Here is a 25,744-nt window from a genome sequence, read left to right on the forward strand (position 1 = left end):
GAAGATTAGATATTCCTCCTAAATCTTACAAATCCCTTAATATTTTTTTTTTGTAAATCTCACAATTTATAAGATTGATTAGATTATATTTTAGATGTACACAATAAAAACAATAATCAAATACAATGTTTCTATTTCCAAGCTTTGCAACTGTAGCACACCATGTCCCATTTATATCAATAATCACCACAGAGAGTAGCTTACATGATGATAATAATGCAACTATGGCTAGATTTCACATGGCCCAATATTTATGCACGGGCAAAGGCTTGAGTCCAAATACAAGCCAACATAAGCACAAATCTGTTTGCAGAATTAGGCACACGAGAAAGATAATATAATTATATTGTGCTCATGTTTGACTAACCATAAGAGTGCATGAGGAACATACCAACAACCTTTACCTAACACTCCATAAATTAGGCATTGCAAAGCTTCGTGTTGCTTCACGGCCGTGTATAGACTAACACGAGCCAGTCATATGGGTCCAATCGAGACATGGTGAGCTTAAAATTATGACTACACCTACCATAAGGTCATGTTTGACAAACCATAGTGACCAAACCTTAGGTTATTCTTGTCATCTAGCAAAATCTATGAAGAGTTATCTCAGATAATACACAAATAATTAAATATATTTAAAACAATTATTTATAAGGACAAAATCTCCAGTTTTATTATTATTATTAGTAAATATGAAACAATTTATATTTTTTATCAGAGAAAAATATATATCAAATAAAAACATCTTAGAAATAAAACAACAATAGAATTATGAAAGTATAAATTTCTGCTTTTATTTCTTATTTCAGTCCATAACGTTCGGTTCGGTTCTGTTCGAACCGATTTGAACCCCTCAAGAAATAAGGAGGACTGCAGTCGGATGTTAGAAGATGAACAGAGGTTCAAAGACTCTCTTAATTTATCATATTTATGAAAAGTGAAAGGAAGTAGGACTTTTCTAGATACATTTTTCGAAAAAAATTCTAATCTTTTACTTATTTTCCGAACCACCGAACCCGAGAGATCCGGCTCTGCGATGGAAGCGGTAAGCGTCGGGCCGCCGCCCCGGGAGCGGCGCCGCCTTCTCTTACACCAGATCTCCGTCCTCCTCCTCACCTTCTCCGCATACGCCGCCTTCCACGCCTCCCGCAAGCCCCCCAGCATCGTCAAGAGCGTCCTTGGCCCCGAGGCGCCGTCCTCATCCTCCGGCGGCGGCGGATGGCCGCCCTTCGACGGCCCTCGCGGACCCCATCGCCTCGGCGAGCTCGACCTCGCGTTCCTCTCCTCCTATTCCTTCGGGATGTACCTCGCCGGCCATGTCGCCGACCGCGTCGACATCCGCCGCTTCCTGGCCCTCGGGATGCTTGCCAGCGGCGCCTCCACCTCCGCCTTCGGCGTCGCCTACTGGTGGGGCGTCCACCGCTTGAGCTTTTTCCTCGCCGTCCAGGTGATCAGCGGGCTCGTCCAGTCCATTGGCTGGCCGTGCGTTGTCGCTGTCGTCGGAAACTGGTTCGGAAAGTCGCAGAGTCGCGGGCTTATCATGGGCGTCTGGAACTCCAACACCTCCGTCGGGAACATCCTGGGCTCCATCATCGCCTCCTCTGTGCTGGATTTCGGGTGGGGTTGGTCGTTCCTTCTTCCGGGGCTTCTCATCACCGTTGTCGGAGTCTTTGTCTGGGCGTTCTTGGTCTCTGATCCAGGAGATCTAGGGTTTGAATCTGTTACCATGGAGATCGAGATGAATGAACCTGGTGTTGCAGAATTGGAAGATTTAGATCAGGCGATTGGGGAGGAGATGGGTCTTCTTGAATCGAAGGAAATGCATGAGGCGGATCCGGTGACAGCAATTGGATTCTTGGAGGCATGGAGGTTGCCCGGTGTGGCACCATTTGCATTTTGCCTCTTCTTCTCCAAGCTCGTGGCATACACATTCCTCTATTGGTTGCCATTCTATATTCGCCATACTGGTACGTCTGCATTCTGTTATTTCAGCTTTTGGGGATACACTTAAACTCTGCTATATTTATAGAAGATGTTTACATGTCCCAAAATTTTTGCGGATGGCAAAGTTCAAATTTTGGACAAACTACTTGAGATAAGCATAACAAAAGATCTTTCGATATTATGAAATATAACATGAAAACATCAGAAGCATCTGAAGCATAGATTTGGATTTAATAGAGACTTTGACTTTGGAGACATGAATATAGATTGCTTTGCTACCCCTCAAATCCATGCCTACAAGAAAACTTCGCAAACACAGAGAGGAAGTATGCATGTTCATTATATTTATCAATTGTAAAATCTTGCAGTTCTATGTCATACATGTGCTATTTACTACCATGAAAATTTCGACTGCTAGTGTTTGCGGAAGGCAGTCGTAGCAGCAGCCATGGTGTCCACAATGGTGGTTTTGGCATAGGCACCATGCAATGAGATGAGATGCGAATGATATCACTTTTGAAATAGCTAGTGTTTTATTGGCCTCAAGGCTAACATTGCATCCGTTATATTTTTGCCCAGGGTGGAGAACTAGTGAGCTAATGATGGAGATGATTTCAAATAAGACAGTGAAGAGCTAATTCTAGTTGATGTTTTAACTGATTTCCTTAATATATTGGATTTATATATTTTTTATGATTTTCAGTTAAACTTTTATTCTTAAAATTTTCTAGACCTCTTAATGAGTATTTTCAGGTGATGATTCACTCATCACTAGATACACCAAAAAATGACATGATGAGATCATTCAACAATTAAATTGTGAGTTATCAGCAACCAATACGAAATGATCAACGCTGAGATCAAAACATAGTAAGTTTCAATCAACTCCGATTTTGACAATATTGTTGTAAACAAGATGGTGACTGCAGTATCTTCTTTGCGTCTACAAGATAAAAGTATGATTCAACCAATCCCTTTAGCTTCAATAAGATAATACACCCTCTCCCTTATTTAGCACATGTTAGTGAGGAATTGATATCAATTGGATGATTATGAGGATGATAGCTCCCACCAAGTGGTCAGACCTAATAATGTCTGACTTTAGCTGTAAGAAGTGGTACCTTTAGCTCAGAAAGCCAAGATGGACACTGAACTGACTTTAACACCATCATGTCAAATGACTAAATCAATGTCTCGAGCATATGATCAGTATCAACCTGACATCCTTGGCACTTCACTAGTTCACTGTGGCTAGCAAAGGTCCGAGGAGTGGTTGTCTAGTTGGTAGGTGTAGAGAAAAATATTTACTTGATGGCTATCCTTTGAGCTACAACTTATAATTATTGACCTTCAAGGACGGCCTTACGGGCCTCATATGCTGCTTCTGGAAGCGAAGTCATCACCATATTGCGCTCCTAAATCCTCCCCAAGTAGCTATCCTTGCACCAATTGGAAATACCGAATCCTCAATAGATTCTTTGTCGATTCTTTGCTACTTTCCGATGGTACATTTGGTGGAGCAAAGACATATTACTCATCAACAGGTGAAGATTGACTCTTCCAAATTTAATAATGTGGATTTTCAAGGTTGACCTTTTCTTGGATTATGTAAGGATCCTTGCAGACTAAAAAGTTGCCTCAGCATTCTTACATTTGGCACTGAACTTGCTTGGTACAATCATTGCCTACATAGAGTGTGAAGATCAATTACCTTCTGTTTAAGGAGGCTATCCTAGTGCACTTTGGTCGTACAATTATGGTCAACCAGATGACAGATTTTAATCTACTTGCATAATAGTTCACGCGATGTGATATCAAGTGATCTTAATAAGAATAGTAATTTTGCTTGCAAGTTCCATAAGGTGGTCTAAATCTTTTCCTAGCAGATTGAAGTACTGTTTATTGACAGATAGTGTCTTAAAGGCCTTCCTAGAAGTGATGGTGGGTTGAAAAATATTCCAATATTGTCAATCCTCAAAGCAATTTTAATGTCCAAGAATGCCCATTGTTGAGTCTAGGCTAACCATGCCTTAGGTTTTCCAGACCAGTATAATTATTCTTAGAAATCTATTCAAACCTAAAATATCAAATTTGGCCATGGCATATTAGGCTTGTTAGGCTCTTATGATACCCAAAAACATATTTATAGAATGGCTAAGGAACAATATAAGTTGCCAAAGTGAATAGCAGTGGATTTTACGACACAAATGTAAAGAGCCTAGTAAATTAATACTTTTGGACCTTAAAGATGAGGAGAAGACTTGGTTGTCGTGAATGCTTGATAGAATAAAATGAAGAGCCTCAAGGAGATTCCATGCAGTCCCAACAGTTTTACTAAACTGATTTTACAAAAGTACTTTTGCATTCCATGAAGCTCTACTTTTATGGTTATAAAGTTCATGACTTGTATTAAGAATCAAATGGTCATTGCTCTAGTGGATATAATGTTGACTTAGTTTTAATAACAGAGAGACCTTCATGCCTTGCAACAAGAAGTGGATCCTTCAGAGAATTGTTAGGCAGGATATTGGTGGTTTAATTTTTCTCCCTTTTGAGAGGTTGTTAGGGGGATCCTTCCCCTGATGTAGCCCTTGCTTCTGGAGTCCTCCCCTATTTGAGGGGTTGTTAGGGGATCCTTCCCCCTAGATAATGAGGTTTAAGAATTAATAGAGACTAATGCATTTATTACTTTGATCAGAAAGATCAGCCTTTTTTAACTCACATATATGTATATGAAGCATAGCATCATCAAGACTTCAACCATACCATGTCTCTGGATGCCTTCAACCACTGACCGGTGAGCACTGGATGTCTCTCCAAAAGTAGCTTTGAAATACTTAAAACTATGAGAAGATGTCAATCAATTTCATTCACAGGAGAAAGCAATTTAAGTTGAAGAATATTGACGAAAAACCAAAAAGTGGGAATGGTAAACATATTGCGACTTACATAGTACTACCATTACCACAAACTAGTAGCAGGCCTAGGATCAACTCAATACATCTCAGCAAGCAATCAAATATTTCAGTCTGCTAAAGCCTCCAACTCCAGCAAAAACACAGTTGTTCACATCTGAAGGCCAAGCTCTAGGCTTTTGAAGTTTCTGGGAATTATCTCTAAACATATTGCGACTTACATAGTACTACCATTACCACAAACTAGTAGCAGGCCTAGAATCAACTCAATACATCTCAGCAAGCAATCAAATATTTCAGTCTGCTAAAGCCTCCAACTCCAGCAAAAACACAGTTGTTCACATCTGATGGCCAAGCTCTATGATTTGACCTTAGTTATTTGAGCATGCAAGGATGCTGGATTGATGTCTATTCTGACTTATGTAATAGTTTGACTGGCTTCATTCAACTTTTGATGAGTTAGTTAGATTAGAAGTTAATTAAATACAACTTGATTTTTAAATACTTATTTCAGTCTTAAGTCTACCAAAAGTCATCTTCAAGGTCTAAATATTAGTCTCAAATCTATAAAAGGTCATCTTGAAGATCGACCTGCTTGTACGAGGTTAGGGGTAAGTCCAAAATGGATGACAATTTGGACTCCCTTTTGGACTTAAAGAGGCTTATTCTTTTCTATATGATGGCTAACCACCCCTATAGACCCGAGTAGGAGTAAGTCGAGGGAAGGATGATGTTGGTGATCGGTGCTGATGGTACATTTTTGCTCTAAGTCAGGTTAGTAGGGTCTCTAATCTTAGCAGTCTATTTACATGATGGTGGTAAGCCATTGGGTGATGTCTTGATGATTATTTCCCCTATAATTCTTCTTGTATCCATCTCTTCACTCTGCCCATTAATCTACCTATTTTTTAAACTTATCTGTGTCTTATGTCTCTTGGACGGTATCATATTTTCTTGAAAATAGATGTTCAATAGAAGGTGATAATCTTATCGTGTGACCAAAAGGTTCTCATGTGGCATACCACCCTTATTTGGGCTTGTTTGCATCATGGTACATGCCTGGATGGGCATGTGCTGCACGTATTAGAAAGTCTGCACTTTGTGAAGGACTCTTGAGGGGTTGAAGGCGACAGACAAATTATAAACTCTGGATGATGTAAACAAGCACACCGAACCTTGTTTCAAAGTATGAAACATGGACATGCCAGCAAAAGTGGGACAAGTAGATAGACATCCGAAAGTCTAATCATATGATCCTGAGACTAGGTAGTGTGTATTAAGAGAATGTAATAGGAACTGAAATTCGACAACCAAAAGTAGCTGCTTTCAAGATAATTTCAACCAATAGAATGTGTAGTAGTTCCATCAATGATCATATGAAGCATGCTAGACCCTGCTCAAACAGACTGGAAGAACACACACATATCAAGAAGATGGACATTGAATAAATCCACTAACAGCCAACAAGATTTTGCAATTCACAGAAGTCTGTTGTGTTTGCAAGTTGGATCAGCTAAGAAGGCTGAGATTATAGAACATATGTGCGTTAAATTAATGTTTCAAAGACAACTTCAAAGCTCATGAGACATTGACAATAATTCTGAATTTCACGGCACAATCCATAGAACAATCAATTGGCTTCTTCCTAAAGGAGTGATGATGCAGAAATTCACAAATTTAAGAGTGTGAATGAAATGAATCTCGTTGCTCGCTACAATGTTGCAGAGTAACAATTCTGTGTACTTCGCTTGGATTTGATTGGATTTGTTGCTAAGCATATGCTGATCTTCTGTCAGATTTAAATGTCATGCTTAGTGTTAAACATTTACCATTTCTTATTAGTATATTAAACAAAAGCTCTTTTAGTTTGATCAGAATCATAATTTTATATGCTAACCTATATTCAATGTTGTCAAACAATAAGTGATTAGAACTAATGATGGTTTCATTCAAATAAATCCAATTGTAACAAAATATAATTTAGTTTTCAAGTTTTTAACTGGAATCTTATAAATTTTAGATTATTTTGAAACTTACTGTCAAGAAAATAGCACAAGTCATGTGATACATTATTATCCTAAAGCTACATGTCAGTGAGAAATTTTTTTTTGAAAGATTGTAATAATAACTCATGCAAATATTTGTTGTAGATGTTGCTGGCAAGCATGTATCACATAAAAATGCAGGAATCCTTTCAACAATTTTTGATATTGGAGGTGTACTTGGTGGAGTTTCAGCTGGATTAATGTCGGATAGGCTCGATGCCCATGCTTGTACTTCTATTTTTTTCCTTTTCTTCTCAATCCCAGCGCTTATTGCTTACAGATCATATGGAAGCATATCAATGCAACTCAACATTAGCTTAATGTTTCTTTCCGGATATTTTGTTAATGGGCCTTACTCGCTGATAACAACGGCAGTTGCAGCTGATTTGGGTACTCAAGACGTGATTAAGGGGAACTCTCGAGCATTGGCTACTGTTACAGCAATTATAGATGCTACTGGATCTGTAGGGGCAGCATTGGGACCTTTGCTTACAGGCTATATTTCAACGAGAGGATGGAACAGTGTATTTCTGATGCTAATCTGTTCAACTTCTCTAGCAATTACCTTCTTGATACACCTTGCAAAAGCTGAAGTTAGTAGCAAAATGTTTGAAAGAAAGTCGACTATGACATCAAACAATCAAACACAGTGAGATAGGCATACCGCGCATGTATTGAGAACTCTCGTGCTTATGTGTCACATTGTTATTCTTTGTACCAACTGTACTAGTAATATAGTTGCTTTTTCTTTATCCATTTTGAGTCTGTTTTCGATGCACATTCTTGGAGCTGGATGAAGGATGACCTCCATGGATAACGTTTCCTTGCGGTTGATCCCTTGGTTGCCCCTCAGAGATTGTACTATCTAAGCGTGATCTTCCAGTTCCTCAATCTGTTGTTTTGTCTCAAAATTTTCCAATAGATTGATGATAATATAAAAAAGTGATTTTATAATTTATTATGGTGTTTGTTCGATTTAGCACATTTTCAGCTTGATTTTGAATGTAAATTTTACAGCATTCATTATGACTGTAACTACATCTTATATTGTGCATTTTACCTTCAAATTTACATGTACACTGACACCAATAGATTGTATTATTAATAGAATGAAAATTTAATATTCACCAGCAAATATGAGGATGAGTGTGACTCTATTCAAGGATATTTTTGTGTTGATGTCCTTCATGGATGAAATTTCAGTTAACCATGTGTCCATGGAAGCTAACAAAGCAACCAGACATGTCAGGACTTGAAGATCCATTTTTTTGGCGGGAGGACCTTGCAGTACTACCAAGAGTGCTTTTGCTTTTAGTAACAAGAAAAAAAGAATATATATATATATATATATATATATATATTCGGCACGTGAGTAGTGCTCGAAAGATATGAAGCGGGCGTTTGGTTATAAATCAAGTATATAATTTATTATCGAAATCACGTGATTATCACGTGCTAACGATGATGGAAGTCCAATCAAAGCCTTTCCCGTTTTCGTTCCTTCTATCTTCTCGGTGCATTTCCCCGACTCTCTTTTTGCGTCTCTGCATCTCCCTCCTTTCTTATTTACGTACAAAAGCTCCTCCGCTTCCGCCCCTCGTATCGGCCTCTCCCTTTCTCGCTGACGGCCTCCTAAAGTGTAATAGACCAAGCTGTTCTCGTAACTCTTTCTCCTCTCCATCCCCGTTTCCAAACCCTAACCCCAATTCCGACCCTCTTCTCCCCAAAACCCTACCATGGCCTCTGAAATCCTCGCCCGTTCTCCGCCTTAATCTCGCCGATTCGTCCCAACTGATCCCCATCTCTCCCACGTGTCCGTCCCTCTACTTTATCCGTCACTTGGAAGTTCGATTGGACCAGTCTGATTTGAGGATGGAAGCAAAGGAATCGTCGACTGTGCCCGCGGCAACGGCTTTGGCCGGAAGCAAGGATGGGCCTGTGAGTGATGAAAGTCGTCTTTCTGACGCCAGGGGATTGGCCAAGGAGGCAGCTTTCCTGTTCCAGAGCCGGCGGCTCCAAGAGTGCATTGATGTCCTGAATCAGCTACTGCAGAAGAAGCACGACGATGCGAAGGTGTGTGGGGGTTTATCTCTTGAATTGTACGATTGTGTGGCGAGATTTCTGAGAGTTCCTGTTTTCCGGAAGTTGGTCACGCGTCATAAAATTACTGGTTCGGTTGCATTTTTAGCTGTCTGATTTGATTCGTTCGTTGTTGCTAACATTTCTTATATAGAAAAAATTAATATTCTCTATCCTGATACTTGTTCTGAAATTTTATGCTCATTTGACTTGGATTTCTAGGTTACTGTTTTCTCCCTTACTGATCCAATGAGCAATTCTAACTTCTGAGAAATATTTGCATGGATTGCTGGTTTTACGTTTCTAGAAATGAGTTCTTATTCATGTTTTTGCTTGTTCTTTAGACTGTATAGAAAAGAAAATTTCCCTGATGATGAAAAAACTTTGGAAGATTGAGCACAAACATGAATTTTCAGTTATTTGACGACTTAATTCCTACTAAAAGAAAAATTTAGGACAACTTGAATAAGTTCTATTATTGTTTTGTTTTTCGTTGTGTTTAGATACTTAACAAGCACCATGTCCTTTTCCCGTGCCATTGCCTTATGTATTGTGTGCTAAAAATAGAAAGCATATTATGCCAAAAAATGGTTATTAGATAGCTGTAATGCAAACTCAATTTTCACTGGCTGTATAGATATGGATCTGCTGTTGATGCAGTCGTATGCTTAGGTTTGTTCTTTTTATGTTTCTTTCTTTAGGGATACCTTGGAAAATTTTGTATCATCACTCAGTGCCTGGCAATTTCATATTTATAATAGAAATTTTAATGTTTCTAACTGTGTATTTGCTGATCTCTCCTAGTATTCTTTTTTGAATAAGCAGCAGCTATTGATTGAGATTTTAGAGGAAGTGAACAAGTAAATGAGAAATGGATGACCCAATAGGATGATGTGGAATTAGGTTGGCTTAGGTTTCTGTATAGGTGGAGTCATTTATCTAGGACTAGGTCATGTAAAGTGCATTTTAAACTCTTAAACGTGTAGCTTCCTGTTGAGTTTTGTAGTGTTGTGAGATTCAAATGTGATCCTTTCAGAGCTATAGTGCACTAGAAGTCAGTAATTGGCTACTTCTTTGACACAGGAGTGTCATTAAACTTTGAATCAAGAGAAGTCAAGTGTCAGTGGTCCCTTAGTTGTCTAATAAACCAGAATTTTGAGACTTATTTCAGATTAATTTCGAGATTCATTCTGAGATATTCATGAGGTAAATTATACATCATTAGAAAGCTTATTCAGTTAGGAAGCCGAGGTATTTTACGGTGTTCAATTTTAAAGTTTTCTAAAAGAAGTTATGTTCATTCCTTTTTGGAAAAGTCATAATGACTGCTCTATCCGATTTGGAAGAAAATGCTCACCTTTTGGAGTTCGTAGATGACTTTTAGTTATTGTATGAGTCTTTAATTAGTTTTCATTTCTTTTGATTAGATTTAATCATTGGAGGGTCGATCAAAGCCTACCACTATATATATCATGTCTTGGAAGCTTTGGGTGCGCACAATGTTTCTCAAGTGGTTTCTGTTCTCATCTCTTAGGTGGATTCCTTAGAGTGGTGAGTTCCTAAATCTCATTAGACTCTTTGGGGCTAACATCTCCCTTGGATGTCTTTCTTGGGTGGTGAGCTTGTTTATCTTCCCTTTAATCCATTCCACTTATTTCCTCTCCATCTCAGCATCATTCTTGCTTACCAAAGCACTTGCAAAACATCAAGAGTCTTATATGTCAAAAGGGGGCCTGGTTATTATTGTTAATCTTCAAGGTATTCAACTGATAATTTAATAAGTATGGACTCACAATGTTCTGAAAAAGGCTTAAAGTTTCTGGCTGGCTTCTAATTCTCCATTTTTACACCTTCTATTTCGAGAATCAACCATCTGCTTATTGTTAATTTGTCCATCCAAATCGGTACCTATTGATTGGATTTTGTTTTCAAAAGGGGCTCGGGCGAGGCGAGGTGAGGTGAGGCCCGAGCTCCTCATAATTGGGTCAAGCGAGGGGTTTGAAGGAGGTGCCCCTCCAGCGTGCGCTTGGGCCTAGGCACTGGGCGACTCAGGCGGGCGCCTGATCAAAATGAGTCCAGGTTCAACCAAGTTGACATAGTTGGCTCAACCAAACCAACTATTCATAGCATTTACACGCCCCTTCCACACACACACTCCCGAGCCCACGTGCTTGACCCAGTGTAAGGAATCAGAAACCCTACTACAGGCTGCCTTTGCACTATGTTCTCGGATCGCGAGCTTCCTCCATTCTATGCCGCCCTGTTGCGAGCCTCCTCTACCCTACGCTGCTAGATCACGAGCTTTGTTCACCCTACGCCACAAGATCACAAGCTTTCTCTGCTCTATGTCGGCAGGTTGCGAGCCTCCTCTACCCTACATCTCTAGACCATGTGCCTCTTCCTCCCTACATCACCGGACCTCGAGCCTCTCCTCCTATGCCGCCTTCTGTAGCTTCATTTCTTCGACGTGTGAGCTTATGTCATCGACCAACTTCATTTCGCCGTTGGTTGCCACTATCCTCCCCCCTGACCCTTCATTAAATATTGCAGCTCATATCCATGGTCCAAATGTATGTAAATTTCTTACACAAAATCTTGTAGTTATCAGTTCTCTCGAATCTGCATTTTGACCAAGTTAGTTTTGGGACTTCAACTACTTATGACTTTGTTAGATTATCAATTTTACTAATATGGCCGACAGCATGTCTGCTGCACTTCATAGCATTTCTTCCTTGTTATATTGATGTTCTATTTTATTCTCTTTATTGTTGCTTTTCTTTTCGTCTTTCTCTATTTTAAATATTACTAATATTTTTAAGCCCTCCCTGACATCTCCATGTGGAGAGATTGTTTTTGTGTTGCTGGTGATTCGAACTTGTGCATACAGGACCTCTATATAAAATTATAAATCATGTTAGGTAGGAACATCTCAACTTTGATATCTGCTATTATTTCCTACATTGTAACTTGGTACTTTATATCAATGTGTCATTTTTTTTGTTATCATATTTATCAATCGTAATATGTATTTTTTAAAATTTTAATATTTGGGAAGGCCTTCTTTCTTTCACCTTATATTGGAGAACCACTTGTTGAAGAGGATGCTGTAATGGATTTCTTATCTTTATTTGCAACTACTACTTATTTTCTCTCCTCCCTTCTCCCTCATATATTTCTGGTTATCTTCAGTAGCTGCCAAATAATTTAATATGAAACTTTATTGCAGGTGAACTTGCTTTTGAGTTCTAATCATATGTTTCCCTCTTTTTATTACTTGATGCCCTTGATCCAGGAGGTGTAGGCCTCAGGCATTCCTTGTAATTTTCAAGGTCCTTTAATGGAAGAGAGCAGATGTTCATGGAAAAAGTTGATTCTTTTTTGTGTATTCAGTTTTTTTTTTCTCATACGTTGATTGCTATATTTTGCATAGTTATAAATATTTTTTATCTAGGTGCATTGTGTTAAAAGAATAAACTAATTAATGTCAAAATTTTGGTTCATTAGCTCTATATAGAAATTTTCGTTAATTTAATGTATAATTTTGTCACATCTTTACTTTTCAATGTTTACATGAATCACCTTAGAGCCTTTACATTACATGAATTTGGAACATTGTAAGCTCTTTTTTGTGGTTCCTTTGATTTGGTAATTATTTTTTGCATGTTACAAGCTTGGAGGTTTGCCATGAAATTGAAAACCTTTTGTTCGTCTGTTTAAGATATATTCCTTGGTAGCATTTGTGCTTGATTAAATGTGGTATGTCATTTCTGCAGGAGGGAGGAGCAAGAGTATTTTAACTGCACTTTTTTCCGTAATTGAATATGTATAAATTAGAATGTGTGTGTCCTAAGATCTGCTTCATATTCATTCAACTTATATTGTGTTATTGAACTATTCAGTACTATGTTTTTCTGATGACTTGCATATAAAAGAGTATTAGTACTTTTGGTGTGCTGATTTGTTGTCAAGTGAGTGTGTAATCTTAGTTGGCATTTTTGTATTGAATTTCAGGTTGTTCATAACATTCTTGTTGCAGAACACTACCGAGATGGTTGTTCTGATCCTAGGAATCTGCTTGATGTCCTTTGTAAGGTTAAAGTAAGTAATGGCGTTCTACAGTTGATTACACTTCCTGGGTTTTTTATCATTCTAATGGAAGAATCTTTTTTGGAATCATATATTCATCACAATATTTTAGTTCCTTTGTAAGGTTAAAGTAAGTAATGCTAATTTTGCATTTAATTTTTGACATATTGATAATCAAGGCTTATTATTTTGTATGGATTTGTTGCAAGATTATTTCTTTTGTCGGCTTTAACTATTGATCTCAGAGAGCATGTCAAAAACTCGTCATGTTAACACAGTCTTAACTTAAGCAAATTTTATTCAATTAATAATACATTGTTTAGCATTTTATTAAAGTATATATATATATATATATATATATATATATATATATATATATATATATATATATATATATATATAGCATGAATCAATTCTGATGTAATAGAAGGATACAAATGGAACATTAAGGTTTAAGTAGCTTACAAGGATTCCCACTGTTGAAACTTCCTTGCTTCCCTTCTTGTTTTTGACTTTTGGAGGGTCCAAGAAGTCAGTTTTTAGAAATGCCAACCATTACATTAGGTTCTGGCAAAGAAAGCTCAAAGTGTTTCCTTCCATTCACTCCACTGGAGGAATTTTGTACATTGTTTCTAGTTTAGAAAAGCTTAGGCATAATATATACTTACACAAGTTTAATCATTATATAATTCTTTTAGATTTTTGTAACTAAAGCTAAGTACTATTTGGATAATTATGGTAAGAACATTTATCATTTGAGGTATGGTGAGTTACTGATGCCTAATGGGATCTAAGAAATGAATTAAGTTGCTCTTATGAATTATGATCAGACCAATCAAGGATGTGGTTACAAGACTACCGCCTAGATTGTATTCCCACGTCAGGAAGATTTGCTTCTTGGATGTGCATGACACCCAATAGTTATACACTTAATTCATGTGATGTAGGTGTTTCTGATGAACTGGATTTCAAGATACGCATTAAGAAATTCAAGTGATGCAATTTTGTTGTGTAATGATTTTCCAGTTCTTTATAGTAACAGACTTTTCATTGCTTGTTTTGAAGTGATTTTCCTGAAAAAATCACTCTTTTAGATGAACATTGATGTATTTTTCCAGTGACTTTAAACTGTTCCACAAAATCTCTGCCCTCTGTTGATATAGAACTAGCATGGTGTTTCTTTTCGTGCCTATTCAACTATTCTTTTTAGCTATCAATTGTAAATTTGAGGTTTATGATAGGTAATCTTTGAAGTCTCTTGTCTCTGCTATACCAGAAGCTATTGTGGTTACTTGGGAGTCATCTATCACCTTTCCTTTGATTTCTGCCAATCTTCTATGTTTCTTCAGACTGCATATTTTCACCATTTGTTCTACATTTGGACAAAATTTGTAAATGATAATAAAGTCTTGATTACCTGTCTAGTTATTTTTCTATGATCTATCTCACTCTTTGGACCGACATTTTATACTTGTAAGTGAGAGTCTGTTTTTAACATCCAAAGTGATAGATCTTTTTTAATAATTATCTGACGCACTTTACTTGCTTATTTTTCTGGACTAATTATCTCTTATATAGGAGCAAAGTGAAGCACTTGCACATTCTTCTGGAAAACAGGTCGAATGTGGGAATGGTAGTGGGAATGTTATGATTTCTGGATCTAAAGTGAATAATGCTTCACTACAGCAAATTTCTGCTATAAATGGTGGCAGAATTCTTTATGCAGAGGAGTGTGGCACTTCAGTAATAATGCTGAACATTGTATGTATATCTATGTTATTTTTTATTTTTTTAAAATTTTGAGTAGAAGTTCCTTTTACCAGCACCATTGAATGCACAAATCAAAGCATTCTGATATGTTTGTTAATTTTGGTGCTCCACAGGCTGTCGTTCTCTACCATGTGCATGAATATGCACATGCATTATCGGTTCTTGAAAAATTATTTCAGAATATTGAGCCTGTTGATGAGGTCTTTCTCAGTTCGTATTCATCTTATGTATTCATATGGTGATTCTTCTTTTTTTCTTTACTTAGTTCTTTTTGTTTTTGCAGAGAATAGCTCTTAATGTGTGCCTTCTTCTATTGGATATTGCATCAGCCTGCCAAGACATTTCAAAAGCTGCAGTAAGTTTACACCTGAGGTGTCATTTCTTTTGCTGCCCCAATGTAGGTTCTACATTCTATGGTGTGGAGCACAACATGAAAATGTTGCGATACACATTGTCTGAGTGTATTGATTATGATACAGAGCTCTCGTTTGAGATGCTGGGATCCTTCCTTCGATATCTCAATTTTTTGTGTCTTCATCAAATACACTACCAATAGTATGGTTGCTAATAATTATGTTGATCTTGATAAAAATAAAGGAAACAAGAATTGGAGTTAATTGACTGATCCATTGGAGTTGCACCAATTTCATCATAAGCTGAACTCTGAAACCATTAACTATTATGCATTTTTGTATAAAGTTGTAATATCTGTTTTTGTGCATGCTATGATCACATTTAGCTGTTGTTATTTTAAATTTAAAGCTATGATAAATAAATGGGGTCAATAATTTTGTGCATGATTGATTTGACATTGGCAAAATGTTGGTCACAGTTAGCTTGCCTTTGTCATGATAAGTGGAACTTCATTCTTATTGTTTGAGGCCTTTGTATAATTAATGACTTTGAAACACATTCGTTGACTTAAAAGAGCACTTCGTGTTTTTTTCTCCAAAGATCTTTGATGATTATGTTTGACTTATATCTTGGGATAGAGGTAGTTGTTCAGTATGATGTAACCTGCACTAATTATTTGTACAACTGACCCTCCATTTGTTTTATTAAATCTTTAAACTTCTCTCTTCACTATTTTTTACAATGACACTGATGGTTTCCTTTTGTTGTGTGGACCACTCCCAACCAGTTCTGCTGCCTAAGCTTTTGCCCTTCGGTAGCTTGTCACAAATGTACAGTACCATAATTAGGCTTGTATTTTGTAGATGGATTACCTTACTTTCCTCCCCAGTATTTCTTCCTCCTAACACAAACTACCCTCGTCCCTTACTCTGCCAACCTTTGCTCTATTCCACTGTTATGTGAAGTTGAAAGAGACTTACTGTAATAGCAGCTTGAAGTTCATTCAACAATTTGCTGCAGTCAAGAGGGATAAGTGCCCATCTTTCTCCAATATTATTCTCAGATCTAAGCTTTCAATTTGAATGTTCCTCCTTGTGGGTCTAGGTTTAATACTTGGAATTGACTTCGAATCAACCAATCTTTTTACGATGATCGAGAAGCCAATTTGAGAAGATTGGATTCAGCCATTTGTGGGTAGAGGGATTGGACTGGAAGTTTAGAGATACATAATTATATGGGCATATTTTCCAAATATTGATTTTGGAAAGGGTAAACAAAACTCTAGATTTTTATAATATTTGGCTAAAGTTGATGCCTATTGCCACAGAAAGAGGATGTAAAATTGAAGAAAAAATTGGTATCATGTTGTAAATAGCAATAGCAGAGGGGTCAGTATGTAACTAGACCAAAATGGATGGATTTAAGTAAATGATCTACTTTCTTTTTTCTTGTTGCCAATGTATTTTTTATTTCTTGGAGTTCTAAAATAACTATTTAAAAAAGTCTTGTGGTAATTGACCCCTTGATCTGGTACTTCAACTTTAGAAGTAGATGACTATGGGGATTGACCCTTGGTAATCTGAGTATCTCAATTACTTGGGTTACTGAGAAGTTGGCTGCCAATAATCAATGATCTGGTGGGAATGAATTAAGTTAGTCTATCTTGGAAAAGATTATTTGATTTCAGCTTGGAATTTCGTTGTCTGAATAAAAAAAGATGAAAAGTTGAAGTAAAGAAAGAGAAGAGAAAGGGATAGAGGGAGGAAGATCAAATGGGAAGGGAAGGGCTTGTGAAGGAGATCAGATGGGCAGGTACGAAAAGTGGGAGAGTGGACCTAGGAAAATAAGTGGAAAAGCAGACTGATTAACTTCTTGATTTGCCATTGTTGTTGTTGTCTTTTGTTGTCATCACCATTGGCCATTGGGGCCGCCATCACTGCTATCACCACTGTGATTGACCAATGCCATCTGCATGTGCCCTATTGGAGTCTCGTAGCTTATTAAAGGTGAGAGGAGTGAAGAGATCATATAGAGATAATGAATTGGATAAATATAATAATATGTTGGATCGTGGTTGGTACGAGAGTTGGCTCGGCACTGTTAATATGCTTATATAATGAATTGGGTTGAACCGAGTTAATATAAGAGGAGTGATTTGGGCAGATTTAGTCTTTTTAATGACACCTAGTCAGTTGATAAAACATGAGTTGGTCTACTTGGTCGATTTCTGAATTACCTGGATTGGCTCAAGAATACTGTACAAATTTCTGTGTAAGTCTTAAGTGGTCCAGCTCATAATGATTGTTTAGTTCAGTTTGGTTTTGGCTGTGAACCAAGACTGTACATTGAATTATATTTTTTGTATCCAATTTATCTGATAAACTAACATATATAATATATAAAATATAATATAGGTAAGTTGTAATTATTAATTTAGTATGTAAATTATATTTAACTTATTACTAAATATATAGTCTATATGTTTTTAACTTATAAAGTATGATACAAGAAGAAGCTTAATGTCCACCAACTAGTTGGGGTCGGTTAAATGGATATTTCCAGTTACGTATATCTTTCTTGTAGCTTAGCTCAGTGCAAGAAAGTATATCTAGTTAAAAGAAAATATATCTTTTTATCGTTTCTGGTACTTTTCTTTTTAGGTGATGTTCTATCACTCACTGTTAAAACTGATTGACCTAACTTGGTTCTTTTCTTAGTGTTTCTAAATTTACATTTCATATATTCAATCTTAGTCCTACTTAATCGAAATTCTATAGTTCTTAAGGTTTGTCATTAACTTAGCTCAATTGACTCAGATACCTCTTCATTGGCTTCTTGTTGTTTTCATCATTGTAGTCAATCCAAACACAATTTTACTTCAATTTTATTCAGGAATAGTTGATGGAGACCATCTTGAAGTAGTGATTTATGCATTACCCACAATTTCTAACAAATGTTTGGATAGATGATACATGAATTTTGGAGCTATGTAGTCTTTTCTTAAGATGATTGATTAACTACGTGATTGGTCAATTGCCAATTGCCGATTGGCCTGATGATACATCTTTGGATAGATGATACATCTTGATGTCTGCATTGTCAATTGCCATTGCCGATTGGCATGTATTGTGCCAACACGATGTTCACATGAATGCCTATCTCTGGTCTGAGATCAAGCCCTTGAACTAGCATGATGCTTAGCATGGCATGTTTGATCTTTTGTTTTTTTGGTTCTGAGCCATGCCTTTTGATCAATCAAGTGGGGTTTCATCTGTTATCTCTTCACCATTTTAAATTATTCTGTTCTCGACATTTCTTTTTCCAAGATTTGAATTTTTGAATTATGATGGGATTTTGATAATGGGTTGACATGCTATGGGACAGAACCATGCCAGCTGATCAGCATGGATTCAAGCCACAGAAAATAAATCTTTACTTGAGATTTATTTGTGATGCTTTTGGATGGAATTCATTGTTATTTGCTGAGGAATTTGTCTGAGTTTGCCGTACTTGGTCTTTGTTGATTTATTTTATACTGAAGGCATTAGTAAGTGGCTCATTCCGGATGTGATTTTCAAGAATCAGCATGTGTTTGAGCTTTTGCTTTTTTTTTCATAATCTGTGAAATCCTGGAGAGATTCTGGATTTTGTTTCTCTCGACCTCCCTATTTTTCTCCTTGACTCATTTGATATCTTCATTTTTTTTTCTTTATCCCCTCAAACAGCCTATCTCTCACACCCTTTCACCCTCTATGGTTGATCATGTATGTGAAAAACTTGCCATGCCCTTCCTTCAATCTTTAATACAACACTTGGAATTCTTTGCAACAACTTTTGTCATTTTTTGACATATTACTGCAGTTCTCCTTACATTGGCAATAAAAACAATAAATCAGCATCCTGAGTCCAACTAAATACTTCCAACATCACATATTTCATTTTATCTTGCACCATGTTTCCTATCAAACTGTCTCCTCTAAGCTAGAGTCTAATCAGCTCTACGGCTCCATGTCCATTTGGAATCACCTTTGACACGCTTCTAGAACCCTAAACTCTAGCCCTCAAAATTGTATACAAATGATTTCTTAGTTTGATCCGAACAGCAAGAATATCGGCAGGTTTTCTCTGACCCGACAACAATAAATGCCAACTCTTTTAGATATGTTTTGTTACTGTTCTCTCATCTTAAATTCAATATATATAATTATGACAAGCAGTCTAATATAATGCTTTAGATTAAGCATGTGAATTGCATAAGTTTCGAAGTCTTTGATACCGGGTAATGTAATGATGTTGACAACCTGATGTTACTCCGTGAATCTTTACATTTTTGTGCTGCTTGAGATATTTCTTTTCTGTTCTCGGCTGACACTATCATGCTCATATTAACTTCATATTTGTGACAATTGGGATTATTGTCTACATTCCTGTTTGCCTTGAATAATCCAATAATCGTTTCATTCATTACTGCACATATGTTTAGAGAGTCTGGATCCATTGTCTTGCATCACTGCTGCTAACATGGATCAAGAAACTTCTCAAAAGCTACCCTGAATACCTGCGCCTTACGCATTTAATTTTAGTTCCGCATAAAGTTTTCCCTTTATTTATTTCTTTGGCACTCCCTCTGGCATCAAAACCTGCTTGAGTTAACATGTCAGGAGATAATTCATGGATGGGCCACCGTTACCTATTATAGAACCTATAATTCAGGTGATAATTCATGGCAACGAAATTTAGGCTGGCACCAAAGTTTTCATTTTAGAACCTATTATAGAAGTGCTCATATGGTCATACACTGCTACATATAATTTTACATCTTGCTGACTTTATAATGTGATTAGGTGATTTATCTTTCCAATTTATGATCTATGGATTTGAGTAATATTTGTGTGGGCATGGATGTTGGTTTGTTCAAAGAATTTATTTTTATGTTACAGGATGTTATTCAGTACCTGGAAAAATCTTTTGGTATTGGTCATGTAGGACAAGGAGATTGTGGAAGCAGCATTCAACAACAGACAAACCCAGGATTGAAAGTTGCTAGTACAAGTAACATCCCTGCTCCAGATGTCTCCTTTGCAGAATCAAGCATCAATGGAAATGTTCCGGAAAATACTGATGAGACAGTAGAATATGAAACCTTGTATTCAGAACTAGATACTGGTGCTGAGAACTTGGAGAGGCTCATCCTAACTGATAACTTGAAATTATCAGCTGACCAAGCAGCATCTGCCATCGATATGAAGCTAAATTTACATCTTTACAAGGTTCGATTGTTGCTGCATGCAAGGAACCTGAAGGCTGCCAAACGTGAAATCAAGCTTGCCATGAACATAGCACGTTTTGGAGATTCATCTACAGCACTCCTTTTAAAGTCTCAGTTAGAATATGCTCGTGGCAACCATCGGAAAGCCATCAAATTACTGATGACATCAAGTAATAGGTCTGAGCCAGGCATGCTTTGTATCTTCAACAACAATATGGGGTGCATATATCACCAGCTTGGGAAACATCACACTTCAATTTTTTTCTTCTCTAAAGCTTTAGAATGCACTGTGTCCCTGCGGTCCGAGAAGCCACTAAAGCTTTCTAACTTTTCTCAGGATAAATCACTTTTTATAATGTACAACTGTGGCTTGCAATACTTGCTGCGCGGAAGGCCATTGGTTGCAGCTCGATGTTTTGATAAGACCCAACCAATATTTTGTAACAGACCCATTCTCTGGCTCCGATTTGCTGAATGCTGCGTGTCAGCTCTAGAAAAGGGTGTTCCGAGAAAGAGTGGTTCTTCATTATCAGATGAGGAGGAGGTTAAGGTTCATGTTGTTGGATCTGGCAGATTGAGACGGTTGGTGATTGATGGCTTCAGCTCAGCACATAAATATATTGACCGCTCAGTAGAGGATGGTCTAATCACCTCTGATGGCCAACATAGACTCTCTCTTCCTTTTGCTCGGCGGTGTCTCCTTAATGCTCTGTATTTACTGAATAATAATGGAAAGGTAGAGTCGAGTGCTTCATTCTCTAGAAACGAAGATGATGATTCCAATCATGAAACCTCTGCAAGTGCCAAGAACTGGAACCACAATAATGTGTTGGCAGGTGATTTAAAGGCATCTAGTGCAGCATCAGCCTCCATGCCTGCTAGTAATGGCGATTTTAAAGAAACCAAGGGAGGAGTAATCTTGAACATGACATTGCAGAGCGCTCTTTCTTCATACGAGGAAATATGCAGAAAAGAAAACAACATGATAAGGCAGGCTGTTCTTGGGAATCTAGCTTATGTGGAGTTGAGTTTAGGAAATCCATTGAAAGCATTATCTGTTGCAAAAGAACTTAGGCAATTGTCAGACTCTTCTAGAATGTACATATTTCTGAGTCATGTATATGCGGCTGAAGCACTTTGCTATCTGAACCGACCAGAAGAAGCAGCTGAGTACTTGTCATTCTATGTTTTAGAAGAAAACGACGTCCAGTTGCCTTACAGTGACGAAGAAAGGGAGAAGTGGAGAATAGACAGAAATGGGGATGGCGACGAGTTAAATGGTCAACATAATGCCAAAACTAGTGAAGAATTCCAAGGTATGATGTTTATGAAGCCTGAAGAGGCTCGTGGAGTGCTATATGTAAATCTTGCTGCAATTTCTGCAGTACAAGGAAATGTTGAACAGGCTAGCCTGTTGGTGAAGAAAGCCCTGTCTGCACTGCCCACCAATCCAAGAGCTGTGCTTGCTGCCATCTATGTGGACCTTCTATCAGGGAGAACACCAGATGCTGTAGTTAAGTTGAGACAGTGTAGACATGTCAGATTCTTCCCCGCTCATGTTACAATGGGCAGCAAATGATTGTACCCGTCAGCTAATTACGTTTTCTCATAATCCTAGTGAAGCCTTCTTTTTTTGACCTGATTGGAATTTTAGAATCTTAAATGTACCATACAAACAATTGTTTGTAGAATAAGCTTTCTTTCTTATATAGGCTCGGCGGCGCTGCACATTCGTTGTAGTTGAACTATAGCCCTGGTTCAGGCAAAGGGAAGAGCTCCTTTATGAAATTGGTGGAAAACAATTCATCCAGGAAAACGAGTCTGCTCTGGCAACTTGTTATATTTTCACAGCTCGATTTGAACTCATGAAACATAGTTCTTATATGATATGATGAGGATGGAATCGGACGAAATTATAGTCAACACATAGGGCTTGGCATGTTTTGGTGTTTTCTTCATTCGGTTGTCAATTCAATCTATTTCTCAGAACGTTTCTCCAAATAAATCTCATTTGGCTGGCGTAGATGAGACTTTCATTAGTTTAAAATGTTGTCCTGAATAACCTTTTGTTTTAGAACTTGGTTGGATTACTTGTTTTTCTTTGGAAATGTCATCGGTAAGCTTTTCTCCAGCTCTGTTTGAAGTGTGAGAACAAGCATTTTTTAGGGCCTATCATTCTTTTCCGGTGGCCTTCTCCTTTGAATAAAACGTCGATGTAAGTATATTAAAAATTTTAATTAATAATTTATTTTCCTCTTTTTTTCTACTCTTCCTCCTTTATCTTTTTTTTTTCCGTAGCCTTATGAATCATCATACATAAAACATCAATGTAAGTATATAAAATTTTATTGAATATTTCATTAGTATAATACTGTTTCATGTTTTATTGTTGATCGAGATTCAAAATTTTTTAATCATTTTTGAAGAATTTTTTTTTGAAGGAAACTGAATATTTTTTTTAATTTCAACCGCTTGCATTATCTATAAACGACAAACTATATTGGTAAGAATATTAAACAGTGGAATCTCATTCTTCCATAAATTAGAGGTACATGGAAGCTACCAACAAACACAGAAAATATATGGAGTTTAATGTTGATGATTTGATCCGGATTTATCTAATAAAATAGAGGTATTTTACTGTTTTATTATTTAAATACATTTTATTGTTATTTTATTACTATTTAATTATCATGTAGCAAAGCGCTTATGTCTTTGTATTTGGTATTATGTTCTAATAATCTCGTGATGGGGTAAGAGTGTAACTCCCGAGCTTCCCAGCTGCGCTTGTTGCTGCTCCAAATTATATGGCTTCAGGAACATGCCAAATTAAGCTCACTCCTCACAGTCGGACATGGCAGAGTAAGATGGGCACGATACACAAAGCGTGCAAGAGTTGTAATGACGGTAAACATCGGCCACACCATAAACACATGGAAGGGAGAGAGAAGGAAACCAAAAACATTTAAACTCGAGTTCTTTAGTTCATGCAGACTAATTAAGTGGTCTTTTAACTGGCTCTTCGGAAACTGTACATGGAAGCCTGGAATTGAGGGTCACGTGATGCCATTTACACACTAAACTTACAGCCTCAACGAGTGGTTTATTATGCAGCAAGAAGATGATGGCAGACAAAAATGGCAGCAGTTTCTTCTAACACAAAGGAGATCTCTGTGGAATGCCCTTCCTCCTGCTGCTGCTTGCAGCTATGCCATCGTGACTCATTCTATTAGCTGACCTCGAACAATGACATGGTAGCCCACTTCGCTTCTTCCGGATGAAACTAACAAATGGCATGCTAAAATTCTCCGAGTCCGACGAGCACATAGCATCATCCTCACCTTGGACGACGGTCGAGCGTGTCGTCTCGTTTCCATCATCTCCACCAGCATCGGCTTCTGGCGCCGTGATGAGCTCAGGGTTCAATTGCAGTGATCGACATGTCCTGAGGTACGGCGAGAAATCCTTGCCTTCTCTTGATATGTAATCCACCTGCAAGCAAAAAAGACAATCGGATCGAGTCTTATCGTTCAATCCATGTGACCCGCAAAATGGTTTACTGTGTTGCCGACCTTGCACTCCAGTGAGCAATGAACGTAAGGTTCTTGGAGGGTCCTGTCACAGGAGGTGCATATGTTTCCTGATCCTTTGAATTGTCTACTCTGTGGACGCTTCTTGAGGAAGACGACCTTCGAGCTATTAATAGTGTACGACTGCATGCATCAGATGAGACTGTATCATTTAGATACCGTCACGGATTATATGCTCTACTAAAACAACACTGGTTTTATAGGTTGTAACCTGAACACTGGAGCAGTCGATGAGCTCGTCGAGGTCCTGCAACCGGACGACGTCATGGTAAACGTATCGCCGTATCTGCACAAGCCGGTGGCCGTGGTGAGACCGCAAGCAGTGGGCGCAAATCGCCGTGCAACAATCCAAACAACATATGTTTTTCTCCTTCTTCCTCGCGTTCTCGTGCACGGAGCAGCTCACGAAGAATCTTTGCTTATCGAGGGCCTCCAACCACGCCGGCTTACCAGCTTCCTGATGACCACGAAGAAGCCGGAAAGCAATTGATCAATAAACTGATCAGCTGAATCTGTCAACATACACTGATGTAAAGAGAATAGGGCGCAGACCATCTTGAATTCAGCAACTCAGGAGGAGGAAGTAGAACTGCGCGAAACCGAAGGGGATGTGTTAGGGTTAGAGGAGGTCTTTATGAAGAGTGCACAGGGCATATCCTAATACCCTAGTGATGAGGAACACTACATTTTGTCAAGGGGAAGAGAGTCTTGTGGGGGTGGGGAGAGCAATAAAGAAAGCAAGGGAGGAGGAGAACGTGGGGGCTGTTTCCATGTCCCCTCGGCCTGTCCATTAACAAAGCTCAACCTCTCCTTGGCCGGAGAGCTCTGCCCTGTAAACTACTCCAAGAGAGGCAGTAGCCCGAGGAGTTTTAATTCTTTCTCTCGTCATTCGTGCGCGGCACTGCCTGGGGCTCTGAGGCTCACCAAGACACTGCCTCGGACTTTGCCATGGACAACAACTTGAGGCTCTCGTTTCAATTGTTTTACCGGAGAAGATAGGAGGTCGACCATGATTGTGGTGCCCGGTCCATGGACAGCTAAACTCGACGCATCCTGTGGCAAACTTTCAACCTTCATCTCTATCAACTTCATGTCGTTGCTTCTGCCAAGACTTACGTGAATCTTTTGGAGATAATAATGCTGGCTTAATTTAGATAAGAGAACTTTGAGTATAAAATTTAAGTTTAGATTGTTAGCATAAATTCTATAATTATGTTATTTGTAATGTGAAAAAATTTTCATATTAGAATATGAAATCAAACAATAATGGATCTAAACAATATTAGGAAGCCTACCTCTTGTTGTTGTTTAAAAAAATAAATTTTATCTGATGTATAAGTATATAAATCTGAAATTTGAATCGACAAGAAGAACTAGACTCATCTTTTTCATCTATGTCACGTACTCTTATTATAGTCTCTCATGTGTTCTTCTATTTATTTATACATGAAAGTAAATGGTCTAAAATAAGTAATTGTGAGAATTTCTTCCATCAAAAATGTCTCCGAATGAATTTTATCTTAATTGAACTTCTTTTCTATTAGCCAATAATCATAATCAAAATTCAATCATATTCATAATATTTCTTACCTAATTAAATAGAATCACATAATCTAACATAGATAAACATCGAATTGTTTAACATTCATCTTTACGACTAGAGTTAGAATCCCTTCTAATCGGTGGTAT

General features: G+C 37.7%; 3 protein-coding genes across 5 annotated transcripts; 2 read left to right on the forward strand and 1 right to left on the reverse strand.

The window, feature by feature from the left end:
- The first annotated feature begins 867 nt into the window (after positions 1-867).
- Positions 868-7,661, forward strand: LOC135615639 (putative glycerol-3-phosphate transporter 5). 2 transcript variants are annotated; one of them, XM_065114442.1, is made up of 2 exons: positions 868-1,970; positions 7,283-7,661. In XM_065114442.1, the coding sequence occupies exons 1-2, from the start codon at positions 1,040-1,042 to the stop codon at positions 7,558-7,560; spliced, it is 1,209 nt and encodes a 402-aa protein (XP_064970514.1). In that variant the 5' UTR covers positions 868-1,039; the 3' UTR covers positions 7,561-7,661. The 2 variants fall into 2 exon arrangements, with proteins under 2 accessions (XP_064970514.1, XP_064970513.1); XM_065114441.1 differs by having other exon boundaries at positions 875-1,970; positions 7,013-7,661.
- Positions 7,662-8,431: 770 nt separating this feature from the next.
- On the forward strand, positions 8,432-22,204 carry LOC135615640 (uncharacterized). 2 transcript variants are annotated; one of them, XM_065114443.1, is made up of 6 exons: positions 8,432-8,980; positions 12,998-13,084; positions 14,651-14,833; positions 14,956-15,042; positions 15,126-15,197; positions 20,137-22,204. In XM_065114443.1, the coding sequence occupies exons 1-6, from the start codon at positions 8,780-8,782 to the stop codon at positions 22,042-22,044; spliced, it is 2,538 nt and encodes an 845-aa protein (XP_064970515.1). In that variant the 5' UTR covers positions 8,432-8,779; the 3' UTR covers positions 22,045-22,204. The 2 variants fall into 2 exon arrangements, with proteins under 2 accessions (XP_064970515.1, XP_064970516.1); XM_065114444.1 differs by lacking the exons at positions 8,432-8,980; positions 12,998-13,084 and adding an exon at positions 13,128-13,202.
- A 1,237-nt stretch (positions 22,205-23,441) lies between these two features.
- On the reverse strand, positions 23,442-24,740 carry LOC103989510 (protein RGF1 INDUCIBLE TRANSCRIPTION FACTOR 1). The gene is made up of 4 exons (XM_009408379.3): positions 24,608-24,740; positions 24,267-24,512; positions 24,038-24,178; positions 23,442-23,957 (listed from the first exon to the last, which is right to left on the reverse strand). Exons 1-4 carry the CDS (start codon positions 24,608-24,610, stop codon positions 23,619-23,621), a joined length of 729 nt encoding a protein of 242 aa, XP_009406654.2. The 5' UTR covers positions 24,611-24,740; the 3' UTR covers positions 23,442-23,618.
- Positions 24,741-25,744: the final 1,004 nt, after the last annotated feature.

The sequence above is a fragment of the Musa acuminata genome, chromosome BXJ2-6 (genome assembly GCF_036884655.1).
Source record: "Musa acuminata AAA Group cultivar baxijiao chromosome BXJ2-6, Cavendish_Baxijiao_AAA, whole genome shotgun sequence".
In the NCBI taxonomy this organism is placed as follows: Eukaryota; Viridiplantae; Streptophyta; class Magnoliopsida; order Zingiberales; family Musaceae; genus Musa; species Musa acuminata.